The 16,523-nt window shown below is 34.3% G+C and overlaps 1 protein-coding gene across 1 annotated transcript; it reads left to right on the forward strand.

Moving 5' to 3' along the window:
- Positions 1-13,375: 13,375 nt before the first annotated feature.
- Positions 13,376-15,347, forward strand: LOC110824809 (peroxiredoxin-2). Its single transcript, XM_088208030.1, has 3 exons — positions 13,376-13,620; positions 13,827-13,906; positions 14,806-15,347. The coding sequence occupies exons 1-3, from the start codon at positions 13,466-13,468 to the stop codon at positions 15,057-15,059; spliced, it is 489 nt and encodes a 162-aa protein (XP_088064156.1). The 5' UTR covers positions 13,376-13,465; the 3' UTR covers positions 15,060-15,347.
- Positions 15,348-16,523: the final 1,176 nt, after the last annotated feature.

A 16,523-nucleotide genomic window follows, 5' to 3' on the forward strand; every position in this document is an offset into this window, starting at 1 on the left:
GCTCTTTTGCAATTGGCATGTTTGGGTAGACACACTTCAAGTCTAAAACAATACAATCAATAGCTTGTGTGTAAAGGTCCGGAACTTAAAATGAAATAAAGATATGAATTGAATGCGGAAGCGAAATAATAGAGTTAGGGTTTACATTCCTTACACAATAATTTAAAATACCCAATAGGATTACGGGAATGTTTCTTCTAAATGAATAAATAAAAATCAAAGAAATGAACAAGAGGCAAATAACTGAGTATCTTAAGACGACCTTCACTAGCTTTTGAAGGAGTCCAAGTGGTGAACTGTTTACAACGCTCTTGCTAATCGGGATCTGGGTATTGGTCCTCTTGATCTAAAATAGTTAATGAAAGGGTGAGTTACACTAGTTCAGTAAGAATATCACACTACTTTCAGATACAGAAACTGAAGATTGGTAAAAATTATAAAAACAATCAATGGAGCTCTTGATTTAAGTAAATTTATTTATCATAAAGAAAATCATTTATTGCACATATTTACTGTTACAAGATTTTTAAAATCAACATATAGAGATAATAACTCAAATAACATACCAATCTCATTTTTGAGTGAGCAATAAACATCACTTTTTCTTTTTATTTATCTACTGGTATCCCTGGGGGCCAATAGGGATGTCCCACCACGCGTGAACCAATATTCAACATTGTCAATTAACCGGTCATCCTCATACCCCATCCAGTATGAATGTAAAAAGTACCATCCCTCGATACCCCATTCGGCATGAGGGTAAAACGAGTCATCCTCATACCTCGTCCAGTATGAGGCAACGTTCACGGTAGGGTTCTCTATGTATCCAGTCTATCCACCATCTCTCAGGATATCTAGTAACGCTACTATTCATTAATTCATATAACCAATCAATTTTTCATTTGTATATTAAATACCAGTTTCACAAATCAACTGCAAATTACACAAGACAAGCAATATATATCAAGGAAGCACAATTGAGTCAATTAATCATTCTAGTATACCATCATACATTTTAAGCTGTAAATTCAACAATTAGTTAAACATGATAACAAATAAATGACTAGCCAATTTTCGGCTCCATTGGTAACCTATAATTATTTTTAAAATTTTCTAAATTACACAAAATACCATATTATTGATTATTAAGCTTCAATTCCCTAACAGGGAATAAGGTGAGAGATTCTTACCCGACTTGGTATTCGAAACACCGAACTTTCAGCTACACCTACTGCTGGTCCTCGGGTTTCCTGATTTTTCTTTCAAAAATACCATTCGAACCCAAATTTTTATCCCTTTTTTCTAAAATTATTTTTGATTTCATCCTCACCTATTTTTTTTTTAATTTCACATTAAAAAAATTATTAATTTCAAATTTATATTTTTATATATTTTTTAAATTTTAAAATTAATCTCGAGCCAAATTCTGGACCCGGATATTACATTGCGTGTTGAATGTTCCACCTCATATGCGCCCAAGCAATGTTGAGAGTCAAATGCTTCTACTAATGCATCATCCAATGCATCAGTCCAGTGGATAATGTTACCCACTCGGTGTGTAGAATTATTTCCACTATTCATTTTATACAACACTGCAACATTGAACCAAGAAATATAAAATTACCATTAAGAACAAAGGACGCATCAGTCCAGTGGACAAAGTTATCATTGTCAATAAGCAGAACTTCATGTAAGTATAAAGTGTAAACAATAGTAGAAAATCTAAAATATAATGTTACCATTAAAACATTAATATAATACAGTAATTTCGTACAAAATACAACAGCTACAAAGAACACAATTCTTAAGCAATACAGGTACTATAACAAAGCAATCAACTATTATAAGCAAGCCACATATCAGCTACTATCATATCCCTAATAGCTTATCTCCTTCTTGTTTCCTCATGGCTATCCCTAACACCAAATGGAATAGATTCCTCATGAGAAGTGTTTCTAAGTTCTTCATCAACCTCTCTTAGAAGTTTATCATTTGGATCCTTTTTTTCGCAAAAGGTTGTACAAAATACAACATGCAAATATAATGCGATTGAGATTCTTTAACCGATAGTGTGGTTCATTAGCACTTGAAATAAATGAAAAGCATTTTTTTATAACTCTGATGGCACGTTCAGTCGCATTACGTAAAGAAGAATTACGAAGATTGAATACTCATGAGCATTTAGTGGTGACTTCCTGGAGTATTCACGCAAGTGGTACCGTTCTCCCCTATATAGAATAATTAATTCACTCCGCAACATAAAACCAGCATCTACTAGGTAGAACTTACCTGAAAACATTATGTAAAGTTATAAATTTTTTTTTGAAACCTATACGCTACAATTTGAAATTCAAGCTTTTTAATCACCTTCTGGAATAATTAGAGGATCATCAGCTCTCATTAATGTATGTTTCATTACTCTCGAATCTGATGCGATCCCTTCCCACCCAACAAAGACGTATGTAAAAGTCAAGTTGAATGCACAAGCCATTAAAATATTTTGTGTGGGGAAATCTTGTCTCCCACGAAATCTTGGAGCATCAACTTTGGACACTTTGATACGTACGTGCATTGCGTCAATCGCACCAACACAATCCTAAAATTAATTGGTCATTAATTAAATAAAATCATACTTATTTAGAAAAACTTAATCAAACAATTTTAACATATTTACCTTAAAAAATGAAAAGAACCTAGGATTATTGGCTATTTCTAATGGCACTCGCGATCCATCAGGCTGATTAAAAAATTTATAAGCCAATTCTATTATAGGTCGTATGACATTGTGAAAATGACGACTTGTCGTCTCTCCTGATCGTCGAAAATGCCAAGATATGACTCAATTTCTCTGATTGTGTCCTAATAAGTAAAGTGTCTTAAGTATTTGTTCCTCTACAGTTACACGAATGGTAGGTCTAAGTCCACCTTTTGTAATTAGTAAATGATATAACTTCGTAAATGATGGAGTTGTCATCTTAATAATATGTCGACAGAACTCACTTGATACCAAGCTTTCCATAAGCTTGGCTTGAACTTTCTCACCTTCAAGCCTTAATTCCTGTAAGCATCACTAAAACTCCTGCTAACATTGCTATGTGTTCTGCATGATCCATTTAAAAATGAGTATAAAATATCAAATGTGCATCTACTAACGAGGTAATTAACTATATTGTAGTGTTTTAACATATAATGAAAGCATTCAAATTCAAACAGCCACTTGCATAAGAAATAACAAAAAAAATAAAGACAAAAAAATAGATTCTAACAGCAATGAATCAAGAAATAATTAAGCTAAATTCTAACAGAACATATAAGCAAAACATGAGCCACAATTCTCACATACACAAGAGTTCCCTAAATATGATGTATGTTCTGCTAAAGTAACTGTTCCTTTTGCAACAAAATTATATATTAAAAAAAAGGTAAGGTAAAGCGAAAAGTTTTCCATCAAACAACCAATTAAAATCACAATTTAAATGCAATTCCTCATTTACCTTAACTCCTTATGTAACAACCCCGGAAGTCCAAAAGAAAATATATAATAATTTAAGTGCGGAAGCGAAATAAAATATTAAGGTTTACATCCCTTACGCAATAACTTAAAAGTACTAAACAAATATCATGGAATGAATCCTCTGAAAGAAACATGAGAAATGGAAAAAGGCAAATAAAAATATAAAGTATATAGCATCTACTCGCAATCTTCTTGCGGATTGGGCTCGGGAACCAGGTTCTCTTGATTTGAAATGGTTAAATAAGGGGTGAGCTACACTAGCCCAGTAAGGACATCACACTATATCACCAGCACAGAAGTAAAGATTGGTAGAAAATCAAAACAATCAATAGAGCATTAGATTTAAACTAATACATTTATTTAAAATAAAACCATTTACCCTTTTACTTACCATTGAGGAATTTATGAAAACAAATTATAGAAGCAATAATATCATACAGATCATAACTTCATACATGACCAGCAATATAGAACATATCATAAATTCACATTTATTAACAATAAACGAAATTGTAACCGTTTCTCGTTTCACCAACCTACTAGTATCCATGAAGATCCATATGGGTGTCCCCGCTACACATGAACCATTTCCCTTAACAGTCTTAATTACATAGTCGACTCCATACCCCGTCCGGTATAAGCACCGAGATATTAAATCTCAATATCCCATCCGGTATGAGGGTGAAGTGGGTCGTCCCCATACCCTGTCTGGTGTGAGACAACGTTCACGGTAGGGTTCCCTATGAACCCGGTCCGTCCACCATCTCCCAGGATATCTAGTGAGACTGTCATTCTATCTGTTTATTTGATCACACCCCTTTCCTGTTTTCCCTTAGTCTCCATTTTTAACTCAAACATAATCACATAAACAAATAAACATGCATCCGGTAATGTAATCATGTCTCAAATCCCAAAATCAAATAGTGGTCAGGTAAGGCAGTAATACATGCATTTAAACCATAAAATAGATAAAAACAGATACCATCATATTTTAAGACTGTAAAATAAATCAACAGAAATCAACAGAGAACAATATCCGGTTCGGGCTCCATTAGCAATCCGTAATTAATTATGCACATCTGTTTAATATGTACAAAATATCCTATCATTATTTATTCAAACTTCAATTCTATTATAGAAAATAGGGTGAGGGGTCCTTACTTGATTTGACACTGAAAAGCTAAATGATTTTACTATCCCTACGGGCGATCTTTGGGTTCTCTGAATTTTTTTTCGGGAACTGAAACGCGCTTACGGTACCTACAAATCTCCCAAATAACCCAAAAATCAGTCCTAGGACCTACTTGGCCAATTTCAAAAATTCGGCACTACGGCTCCGCCGCTTACGACCGTTTTTGGTCGAATTCAGCCAAACTTGCATCAGTTCCTGTGAGAAAACACACTTAGGACCCTCGATTAGTCGAAAAAAACGTAGAAAACCGAAACTCACCGACGGCCGGGCTCTTCGGTGCGGTGGCTCCTCCGGCTCACGTTGTGGTTGGGCATTTTACTCCGGTCAACCTGTAGAGAAGGAAACAGTGATCACAACGGTAGAAAAATTATTCGAAACAGGAATCGATAAGGGCCTCATCGGAGGCAGTTTGTGAAATTTCTCGCGGCGATGGGGAAATTATTTCCTCGTTTGGCGGTCGAAAATTGCTCCGGTGTAGCAACAAGTGGCGGTAGTCGACTCCCCGGCAGATGGGCTGTCTTCTCCGGCAAGGGACTCTGACGGCTAGATTTAGGGGGTGCGGATGGGGTTATTTATACCCATCCGCTTTAGATCTGAGTCGTCCATCGTTTTTGATCTAAACCATCCGATCGCAATTAAATAGGAAGTTAATCTGGGCCTTTCATCGCGATTCAATCTGAGTCGTTCGTGCGCGATTCAATCTGGACCGTCCGTGCGTGATTCAATCTAAGCTGTCCGTGCGCGATTTCAATCTGGGCCATCCATGCGTGCAAGAACGGTCTCAACCATTCGATCGCGCGCATGCGGATCGCCCACGTGGCTCCCCCCCCCCCCTGCGTGGCCTCCTGCGTCAGTGCCTCTGCCACTTGGCGCATCCTGGTTGGTTGAAGCTACTGACAGGGCATCTGACGTGGCATAATTTTTTTAAATTGCATTTTGACCTCCGATTTTCGATTTTTCTTTCAAAAATACCTATAGAACCTAAATTTTTACCCCTTTTTCAATTTAACCATTAACTAATGTTTACCCTTTTTTCCATTAAATTAAAATAAATAAATAAATGTATTAAAAAAACAAAAATAAAATTAAAACAATTGTTGGGTGTTACACCTTAACTCTTTATTTCCCTAATAATTCAACTGTTAATCTATTATTAAAATAATTATGGTTCAAGCTTTTCTTCTTTTACGGTTATTAACATCTCGCTCATTTCTTTCTCTTTACAACCTTTGTCTCTAATTTTCTTTCTTAAATTCATAGTATTAATTACAATTGAAAATACTAAATTTTACTAAACCATTAAAGTCCATTTCTTTTTCCTAAATTTCTATGTTCTTTAATTTTTCTATATTTCATGAACAACTACTAAAATATCTACTAGTTTTATTTATTCTTTATTTTCTCCCTAAATTCTAATATTTTATATTCTAAGATAAAACTAAGGTTCTATTTACAATTATCCATTAGTTTTACTTTGAATTTATTCCCAAGTTCTTTCTTTCAAATCATAGAAACAAACTTTTAGGAAACTTATTATTCTTCACAACCTTTTCTTCAAGTTTTCTTTCTTTTTCTTTGTTTTTCTTAAGTTCTTGTTTGAAAATTCCTTTTTCCTTTCAATACACAATTATACCTAAAATCTTGGTTTCTGGACTAAGCAACAGCCACTACACACAATTACAGCATGTCTCTAGCCTCCCTGCTTAGATTCAACTTCAGCTTCAACTCAAACAACATTACAATGGACTGGAATTGCTAATATTGATTAACAATATTCCTAAAATTTTAGAATGTATAACTAATATCGATTATCTATTTAAAATTATTGCTTATGCTCTTATCTTTTCACTGGGCTAGAATTGCTTTGAAGTTTATATGTTCTATCTTTAGTTTAGAAACATATTTCTAGGATAAAAAGGATACACCCTTTGTATATAGCAATTTTTCATGTTTGGATGCAGAAGCACAGAATTGTTTTAGCAACTAATAAGAGATCTAAGTAAAGTTATGCACAGGTGCAAATGGATTCCACAAATGGATGTAATTTACTGACATTTTTTGTTCTGCCATGCAACTATTTCTTTTACAACCTCCAAAAGAGAAATGGCTATGTCTTTGGCCTCAAGAATTCCATACATCTACCACCTCTCCTCCCATTCAGACTATCTATCATCCGATCCTCTCTACAACTACCATAGGGTCTGTTCAATTCATCATCTCGGCCAACACAGGCCACACACACACCACAACAAAGATGGCCACACACACATAGATAGACTCGCCTATTCAAGCTTCCCAAAATAGAATGACAACAACACCTAATAACAATCTCCACTCAATCGATCATGAAGGAACTAAAACCAATCAAACAAAATGAAAAACAGAGATGAAAAAAATTAAAAAAATAGAAAACACATACCAGTATAGATAATAAATTGGAAACATAAAAAGAAAAGAGAAATGAAGAGAGAAATCAGAGGCCCTTACCTGATCGAATAAGAGAAGCCAAAGATGAAGATGGTTTGCGGTGTGCGGCTCTGCGTCGAGTTTAGAAGAAGAAGAAAGATAAACCCCATATATGTTAAAGAAGAAGAATGATAATATTAAGGGTAAATTAGTAAATACGAAAAAAAAAACTTAGTGGTATAATGAGAAAAAATAATCGAACCGTCATAAAACCACCGAATCAGTGGTTTTAAAAAACGAAAAAAATCATGGTTTTTAATAACCATAATCCAACCATCAAAAAATTATATCATGTGTTTGAAAATGCAAACAAACATAACAAAATCATGAAAAAATTATACCATTATTATTAAACTATCATTCAAACAAACCCTAAAAGTTTGATTAGATGATATGCATGATGGTTCATTAATATTGAGTATGGTATGATATATGTAAGGTTCATTAATATTCAAATTTAACCATGTTTGAATGATGATCTATTAATGTATGATAGTGACACCTATTTTTGTTTGGATTGATAGTACGATATGGTTGTATATTTAAGCAAATTATTTATTTTACCCCTATTTTATTGTATATAGTAATAAATAAAAAATAAAAAGAGAAAAGATTAAAAAAATATGTAGTGTTAAATGTAAAGATATATAAATATATATAATTAAATATACACATATATATATAATTAAATATATTATATACATATATATAATTAAAATATTATATACATGTATATTTATAATTAAAATATCATATATATGTATTTATATATAATTAAATATATAAATATTGTAGCGCCCGGACCGAGAAGAAAGAAAAAAAAAATAATAATAAAAAGCCACGTCGGCAGCCACGTCAGCAGGCCCGGTCAGTAGTCCCGGCCAACCGAGACCTGCCACGTGACAAAACCACGTCGTTCTAAAAAGGGCCACGTTGGCGATCCGCGTGGGCGCGATCGGACGGCCCAGATCAAACGTGCGATCGAACGGCCCAGATTTAAACGCACGGACGGTCCAGATTCAATCAAAAACGGACGGCCCAGATTAAAACAAAATGGACGGCTGAGATCAAAAGGCAATGGGTTATAAATAGAACCCCCACACCAGACCACAAACCCTAGCCGCCTGCCGCTCGCCGGAGAAGACAAACCAGAAGTTGGCCGCCGCCACCCGCCGCCGCACCGGAGGAACTTCCGACCGCCGATCGAGGTAAATTTCGTACCCCCGACTCGTTTTTCCACGTTGATTCCTCCTGTGGCCAAATCGGAGCTAAAATCCCAGCCAAACGGTCGGAATGCACGGCCGAAGCCCAGCGGCGCCGCCGCGCCCTTCTCGGTTTTTGCCTCCGATGAGGCCCTTCCCGGCCTCCGTTTGATGCAATTTTTATATCACCGTGATCACCACTCTTTTCTCTACAGGTTGACTGGAGCCGAATCACCAAAACACGAACCTCGCCGGAGAGCCGCCGCACCCGAGAGCGCCGCCGCCGGTAAACTCCGTTTTTCTGTGATTTTTTGGCCCCCCGAGGGCCCTAGGGTTGTTTTCTCGCAGGGACCGATGCGAGTGTGGCCGAAAACAGCCAACCCGAGGCAAATCGCCGCCGCTAGCGACGGCGCCGTCGCCGGAGCACGGCGGAGCCGCCGTGCCGGAGTTGTGATTAGGGCCGAAAGGGGCCCTGGGCCTAATTTGGGATTTTTTTGGAACACGTGCAGGTACCAGTAGTGCGTTTCAGTTCCCCGAGGAAAATTCAGGAAAAATTAGGGACAGCCTGCAAGCGCACTGTGAAGCCGTGTTCGGACTCCGAAACGAGTAAGGACCCCTCACCTTATTTCCTATCGCGGTTTTAAAGTTCAATAAATGATAAAACGGTATTTCATGAATCAATAAATGTGTGAAATTGCTTAAGGTCGCTAATGGAGCCCGAGTCTAGTGTGTTTGTCGGTTAATTGTTATTTGACCTGTTTTACAGTTTTAAACGTAGCATGAGGTTCGATGTTTTCATTTTATAGTTTTGTGTGCATGTTTTACTGTTTTATTGATTATGGATTAAATGACCGGGATATTGATGCTGTATGTTGTCTGCTTAGCATAAATTATCGTTTTGCTTGCTTGTATGTGGATTAATGATGCTGACTGAGGAAAAAGAGAATGAACAATTATGTAAATGGATAATGGTATAATGTGGTCAGTCTGACTAGATATCCTGGGAGATGGTGGACGGACCGGGTCCGTAGGGAACCCTACCGGGATTGTGGTCTCCCATACCGGACGGGGTATGGAGATCTTATGTGTTTTGGCGCCCATACCGGACGGGGTATGAGGACGGCCCTGGAATTTGATTTCAAGTGTTAAGGATTAACGGGTAGCGGGACCCCTATGGATCCCCATGGATACTAGTGGGCTGGTGAATTAGGAAAATATGTTGTGTAACGATTGAATTACGAAAAGTGTGATAGGTATTATATTATACAGTTCATATATATGTTTCCATGATGATGATGATGATGTTATTGCTTTCGTATATTGTTTTATGAATTTCACCGAGGTAAGTAAATGGTAAAGGTTTTATTTATCGATAAAAGGATTTGTTGTAAATTATGCTCCATTGGTCGTTTTGTGTTTTCTACCCACCTTTACCTCCGTGACGGTGAGATATCGTGATGTTTTTACTGAGCTAGTGTAGCTCATTCCTTATTTAATCATTTCAGATCAAGAGGACATCGTTCCCGAGCCGATTCCGCAGGAGGACGACGAATGGGACGCCTAAAGACTCCATAGTCACATTCGTAGTTTTTACTTTCAAGTTTCTCGTTTAGGTAGTTTAATCTTTTATATTTTGTGAGCACGTTTCGGTTTCAGTGTAAGGGATGTTATTCAAATTTTGACCTCGCTTCCGCATTTGATATTTTTGAATATAAAATTCCATTTTAAATTTTCGGGGCTGTTACAAATATATATACAATAAATCGATATAATTAAATATATTGTATATATGTATATATAATTAAAAATATAAGTATATGAATTTAATTGAATATATAAATACATGTTTATATATAAAAAATAAATATAATTAAATACATATATATATAATAAAATAAGAAGAAGAAGAGGTGTGCGGCTCGAGGTGTGTGACTCTTCTTGAATCAGTGTAAGAAACCCTAGAGAAGAAGAAGAAGAAGAGAGAAAAATTTCGAGTATAATGATTTAAAATGAAGGATAATTTTATAAATAATAAAAAATATTAATAATATAAAGAGGAAAAATTATCAAACCATCTTAAAACCATTGAATCGGTAGTTTAAAAAAATGAAAAAAATCATAATTTTGATAACCAAGATTCAACCAACAAAAATTCATACTATGTGTTTCGAAATGCAAACAAATAGAAAAAAATTATAAAAAAGTTATACTATTATTACTAAACCATCATCCAAACATATTCTTAGAGATCTCTATAGTTTAATTAAATTATGATGTTTACGTTAATATTTTATTATATTTTGAGAACAAAATAAAAAATTATATGTATGTTTTCAAACACTATTATAAATTATATTTTTTAAGAAAAAGAATCTCATTACAAGTTTTCCATATGAAAAACAACAAAATGCATTCACTCATTTTTAGAAATATACACAACTAACTCTAAAAATAATTGATCATACTTCAAGTTAATAACAATGAAAAAGACCCCTTAAACAAAAAGACACCAATCAACATCTAACTTATGACAAATTTTTACAAGAACCAAAATAAAATGACAATGACAATGACAATGAGAATTGCCGATGATATATAAATTATATATATATATATATATATAATTATAAAATATTCTTTTAAAAAGTAACTAATTCAAAAGTAAGGATATACTTACAATCCCTTCAATAAAAAACGAATTTGTAATTATTGATCGTTTCTTAAATTATTTATATTTTCCATTTTTTTTATGTATTGAAAATTTAGAGAATAGTAATTTATCAACTTTAATTATTAATATCTGGTTCTCATGTTGGTTGAAATTCATAAATTTAAATTTTATTAAAGATAAAAAAAAAATTATTTTATAAGTATATTATAAATTAATAGTAATTAATTCATAATATTTTTAATTTAAAATTATTTTATGTTTGCTTTATTAATATATTTGTTAAGTTGTAATGATTAGATTGAGTTTTATTTTAATAAATTATAATATTTTTAAATAAAAATAATATTTTATAATTGGAATAAATATAACGTATTAAAAAAATTTAATCTAAACTTTTCTCCTTCAAAAAATAATTAACATCCATTTATTTAAAACATTGGATCATTATTCACACCTATAATTTTGATATTAATTATTTTATGAATTAAAATATTTGTTGTTTCTTCCCTTAAAAAATATTGTCATCCGTAAATTCTACTTAAAAAAAAATCAAAACTTCTCGTATATAAAGTAGCAGCTCATACAATTTGATAAATTTTAGCTTAAAAGATGTGAATTTTCAATGAGATTTTTATTCTTTTTTGGATTAAGCTGAGAGTCAATTTGGTATTGGTAGCTAAAGTACAAACTTCTTGTTTATTATATTTTATTTTAATTTAACATTATCATTGGTTAAAATAATTATTCCGTCCCTATATTATTAATTTTGTTCAAATAGTCTCTATCTCCATTTTTCATCAAATTAATTCATGTACTTAAAAATAAATTGATTCTATCTATTCTTGTTAATAGAAGTTAATATCATTAATTTAAATAGTACTTTTTAATTGGTTTGATTATATATTAAATATAATATCAGGTATCGCAATTATTTAAATTCGAACAAATCTAAACTTACCGAAATAAAAATAATTTAGATCTGAATTCGGGTTCGAGCAATGATAATGTCAAAAAGGCTTATATAATGATAAACTTTCAACTAGTTATTTTGCATGTCGAAGATGCATTGCAAAAAGTCTTTAAAGAGCTTCATCAAGAAATCATTAGTAGTCAACAATGTTGACTAGTGATTCTAGTCCGATAAGGTATGAGAACTCGAGAAAAGTGAAAAAAATTTTCAAATCTGACAAAAAAAAAAAAAAAACCCATGATAAAAAATAAAAAACAATATTAGATATAGATATAAAGCCAAAGGAAGGAGACATGAGTAAGGAGTTAATGAATGCGCTAAAGGATGCTCTTTCTTGCAATACGTTTCATATTTTCTATCTTTCATCTATGTATTTAAAATTAGAGAAGAAAAAGATTCATTTGGATTTCATTTGTACTTCTTTCCTCATTCTCAATTTTTTTCTAAACGTTTTATTAATATCTCAGCTTTCACGCTCCAATTTTTTTGAAAATAAATTCTAAAAATTGATAACGAATAGTAGAATTTTTCTTATATTCTCTAAATTCTCTACGATCACAATTTCTTAAGTACTCAAACTGTAAACAACCATGAACAGATTATCCTCCCTCCTTCTAGCACACTAGACTATTGCAAGACAACTTGAAGATTCCCTCTTATGCACCAATCCTTTGCTTTGCTTCATCTCATAGTTGAGTGCATTATGTCCTAATCTTTATCATCCTCAAATTAACGCATGCGCACACAGCCAATGAACTCTTTCTTTTGTTCAAAGCTTAAAATTTTTCCAACATAAATGGCAATTGATTCCCTTCATGGGCTAAAGAAAACTAGGGGAATTATATATTTTTTTTTCATTTGAAATCGTCCGGACTCATCCAAATTAAGATAATTGGCACGTCATATGCAAATAATATTTAATGTAGCATTTTAACTTATATTCAAAATAATTAAAGTGTATCTTATATCAATAAATTAAATAAATAGCAATTAAGTTAATATTATTAATTTTTATTGATTAAATGAATTTTTTTAAAAAAAATATATAAAAATTAATTTAACTAACAATAAAATAAAAGATTAACTTGAAAAATAAATAATACGTGAGTTAATTCATTATTTTAGCCAATTATTATCCCCCATTGTCGGAAGAGTTAAGTCGAACAAACACCAGTTTCGCCCAATAGCAAGACCAAAACCCTTCAGATACTTTCATGGCAAGATTCTATTGGTTGAATTATAAAAAAAAAAATAATAAAAGTAAATTGGAAGTTTTATTTGTTGTCTTCTCCTCCCGAATTTCAGCCGGACCCCGAGTGACTATTAAATCCAGCTAATAAATAAGCGAAAACCCCTTTAAAAAACCGCAGTGTCGAACTTACACTCACATTTCAACCCAGTCCTCAAAGTCTGATCAAATCCGGTCTCCTCATAACAGTCTTTTATTTCCATGGCTCCCATTGCAGTTGGCGACTTATTACCGGAGGGCACACTCGCCCTCTTCGACGAACAAGATCAGCTTCAGCAGGTGTCCATTCATTCCCTCGCCACCGGTAAAAAGATCATCCTCTTTGGAGTGCCCGGTGCTTTTACCCCCACTTGCAGGTGCGTAACTGAACTGTATTTCACCCTAATCTTTCGCCCGATGCATCCAGTCATGGGGCTTGGTCATCGTTATGTTGTTCCATAAATTAAAAAAGGTTTTGATCACCACTATCCGGTGTTTTGTTCCCTGAAACCTATGCTTGCGGTACTTCTGATTGGATTTCGGGGTAGATTTTGGTTTTTATGTTTCGTTCATTGTGATGTAGCTTGAAGCACGTCCCTGGTTTCATCGAGAAGGCGGAGGAGTTCAAATTGAAGGGAGTGGATGAGATTATATGCATCAGCGGTAAAATTCAGCTTTATTCCTCGATTCTAACTATTTAGAGCAAGCATGATTATTTCCTGCATCGTGCATTCTAGATCCGTTGATCTCCTTAGATTTGTTGATTGAGACTCTCATTTTTTCACCTGGAAAGAACAATTCATATTAATAACATGGACTTCAATGCGTAATAGTTGAGCCCCAATTGTGAATCTGTGATTCCTTGTCATAAAATAAGTGAGGTAGGTTTGGTTCGAGTGCTAGAATTTTAAAAAGAATACTGTGTAAAATATTTTTGAAATAAAAAGTATATTATGTACCAAGAATATTGCGTAAAATATGACTAAGAACATACTAGATATGTGATAATGCTAAAACAAGCGAAGTGTTTTATTTGGCGTAATGATAACTGTGAATGGAGATGGGTGTCTTAGTAGTATTTTCCCCTTTTTTAAGTTTCAAGTCAATATTGGTTTTCAATCTTGTCCCTTCTTGTACAAAAGGTTTCTCGTGGATGGAATTGGGAGATTTTTCATTTATTAAAATTTGAGTTCATGCCCTCAGTAAGTTACTTAACTAGATAATGCCCATCCGAGTTACATAAACTCTAGCGACATTATTGCCATTCTGTAACTTGGTTGTTGATAGCTTGCCACAGTCTAGAAATTTCCTTTTTTCTGTCTAATATTGTTTCATCTGCAAGGCTTCAACGTAAAGGATATTTTTTTGTTGTGTAACTTGGCTGGTGTAAGAACGAAAAAGGCGTAAACTACAACTATTCTCCAGCCAGGAATTTGAATAGGATGCAAACTGTTTTTCTTGTTCTTTTCTTTTCCTTATGGACAGCATTGTTTTGCCTACAAAGTTTTTGATGCGAATGATATGTTTTGATGTCTAACTTGGTTGTTGAATTGTCATCATAGTCAACGACCCATTTGTGATGAAGGCATGGGCAAAAACATACCCTGAGAACAAGCATGTCAAGTTCCTAGCTGATGGCTCTGCAACCTACACGCATGCTCTTGGCCTGGAGCTTGACCTCAAAGAGAGAGGCCTTGGCACTCGTTCAAGGAGGTTTGCTCTTCTGATTGACGACCTCAAGGTGGTAGCTGCAAATGTTGAATCTGGGGGAGAATTCACCGTGTCCAGTGCTGATGATATGCTTGCGGTTCTCTAGAAAAGAAAATTAGCAGCAGCAGCTATCCTTTTATTTTATCACTGTGGACAGAACACATCCTATCTTATCTCAATCTAGTGAGTTAAAAAATGTTAGATCATTTTGTTGATCTAAATGTGAACTCATATTTGAAAGAGTGTGAATAAGTTGTAGAATAATTTAAGTCATCTCATATTCATCTGTCGTTGAGTTGTCTTAAGTTGCAGTTATTGGTTAGGGAATGACCGTGATACAATCCATTTCATTCCAAGAATGGACTCCTATATTAAACCGTCTTTTAGTTTTTAATTTCATGGTCGGTTTGCTTATTTTTCCACCAAATTCTTAAGACGATCAGCTTCCTGGGATGATTTAGTGTCGTTGAATAATTTTCTGTTTTTTGTGATTTCAAAATCACAAAATGAGATCTAGAAATGTTGAGTGAATTGTGGTTTGATTCTTGCCTTCCAGAATTAGTGGAGAGAAATGCACCAGATGGGTGCTAATAATAGTGATAGAACTAGTAGCCACACATGAATAATCTCAAATATTTAGGCATTTGTTAACAAAAATCAGATCGTGTCAACTCATTCCACTATTTCTAATTCTAAATTGAATGTAACAAGGCAGGGATTCATATGTATTCACTTCAATGATGTTCCGTCCAAGACATGGCCAAGAAGATACTTGTAACACCCAAAATTTATATTTTTATTTTTTAATTTATTTTAAATTTTATTAGAATTTTTTTGTTTAATTTTATTCTATTTTAATATTTAATTTGTAAGATTTTAATTTAATTTAATTTAATTTAATAGAAATAAAAATAAAAATAATAATAAAATATAGTAAAATTATTTTTGGGATTTAATTGAAATTGATTTTAAGAAAAATGGGTGAAAATTTAGATTCTAGGGGTGTTTTTGAAAAGAAAATCGAAAATCGAGAGTCAAAACGCAATTTAAAAAAGTTGTGTCACGTCAGAAACCACGTCAACAACCCAGTCAGCAGCCCCGGCCAACCAGAACACGCCGCGTGGCAAAGACGTTGATGCGGGAGGCCACGCGGGACGGAACCACGTGGGCGATCCGCGTGCACGCGATCGAACGGTCCAGATCTTACGCGTACGGACGACCCAGATCTCACGCACACGAACAGCTCAGATCTCAAGCGTGCGGACGGCCCAGATTGAATCACGCACGGACGGCCTAGATCGCATCGCGATGGAAGACCCAGATTTATTCTTATTTTAATCGCGATCGGACAGCCCAGATTAAATCGTGATGGATGGCTGAGATTAAAAAGAGAAGGTTATAAATAACCTCACCCACATCCAACCCCAAACCCTACCCGCTAGTACCCTCACCGGAGAAGAAGAACCAGTCATCGGAGGAGCCGGCCGCCATCACCCGCCGCCGCATCGGAGGATTTTTCGACCACCAAACGATGTAAATTTTCTCCCATTGGCTCGTTTTTCGATGCTGA

The sequence above is a fragment of the Carica papaya genome, chromosome 7, assembly GCF_054855325.1.
Source record: "Carica papaya isolate Zhongbai chromosome 7, ASM5485532v1, whole genome shotgun sequence".
NCBI classification, from domain to species: domain Eukaryota; kingdom Viridiplantae; phylum Streptophyta; class Magnoliopsida; order Brassicales; family Caricaceae; genus Carica; species Carica papaya.

What these genes read in the sequence shown, in the direction of transcription:
- LOC110824809 (XM_088208030.1), top strand. Translation starts at nt 13,466, where the DNA reads ATGGCTCCCATTGCAGTTGGCGACTTATTACCGGAGGGCACACTCGCC. An exon ending in GCTTTTACCCCCACTTGCAG is followed by an intron (nt 13,621 to 13,826) that starts GTGCGTAACTGA and finishes ATTGTGATGTAG; the next exon opens with CTTGAAGCACGTCCCTGGTT. An exon ending in TGAGATTATATGCATCAGCG is followed by an intron (nt 13,907 to 14,805) that starts GTAAAATTCAGC and finishes TTGTCATCATAG; the next exon opens with TCAACGACCCATTTGTGATG.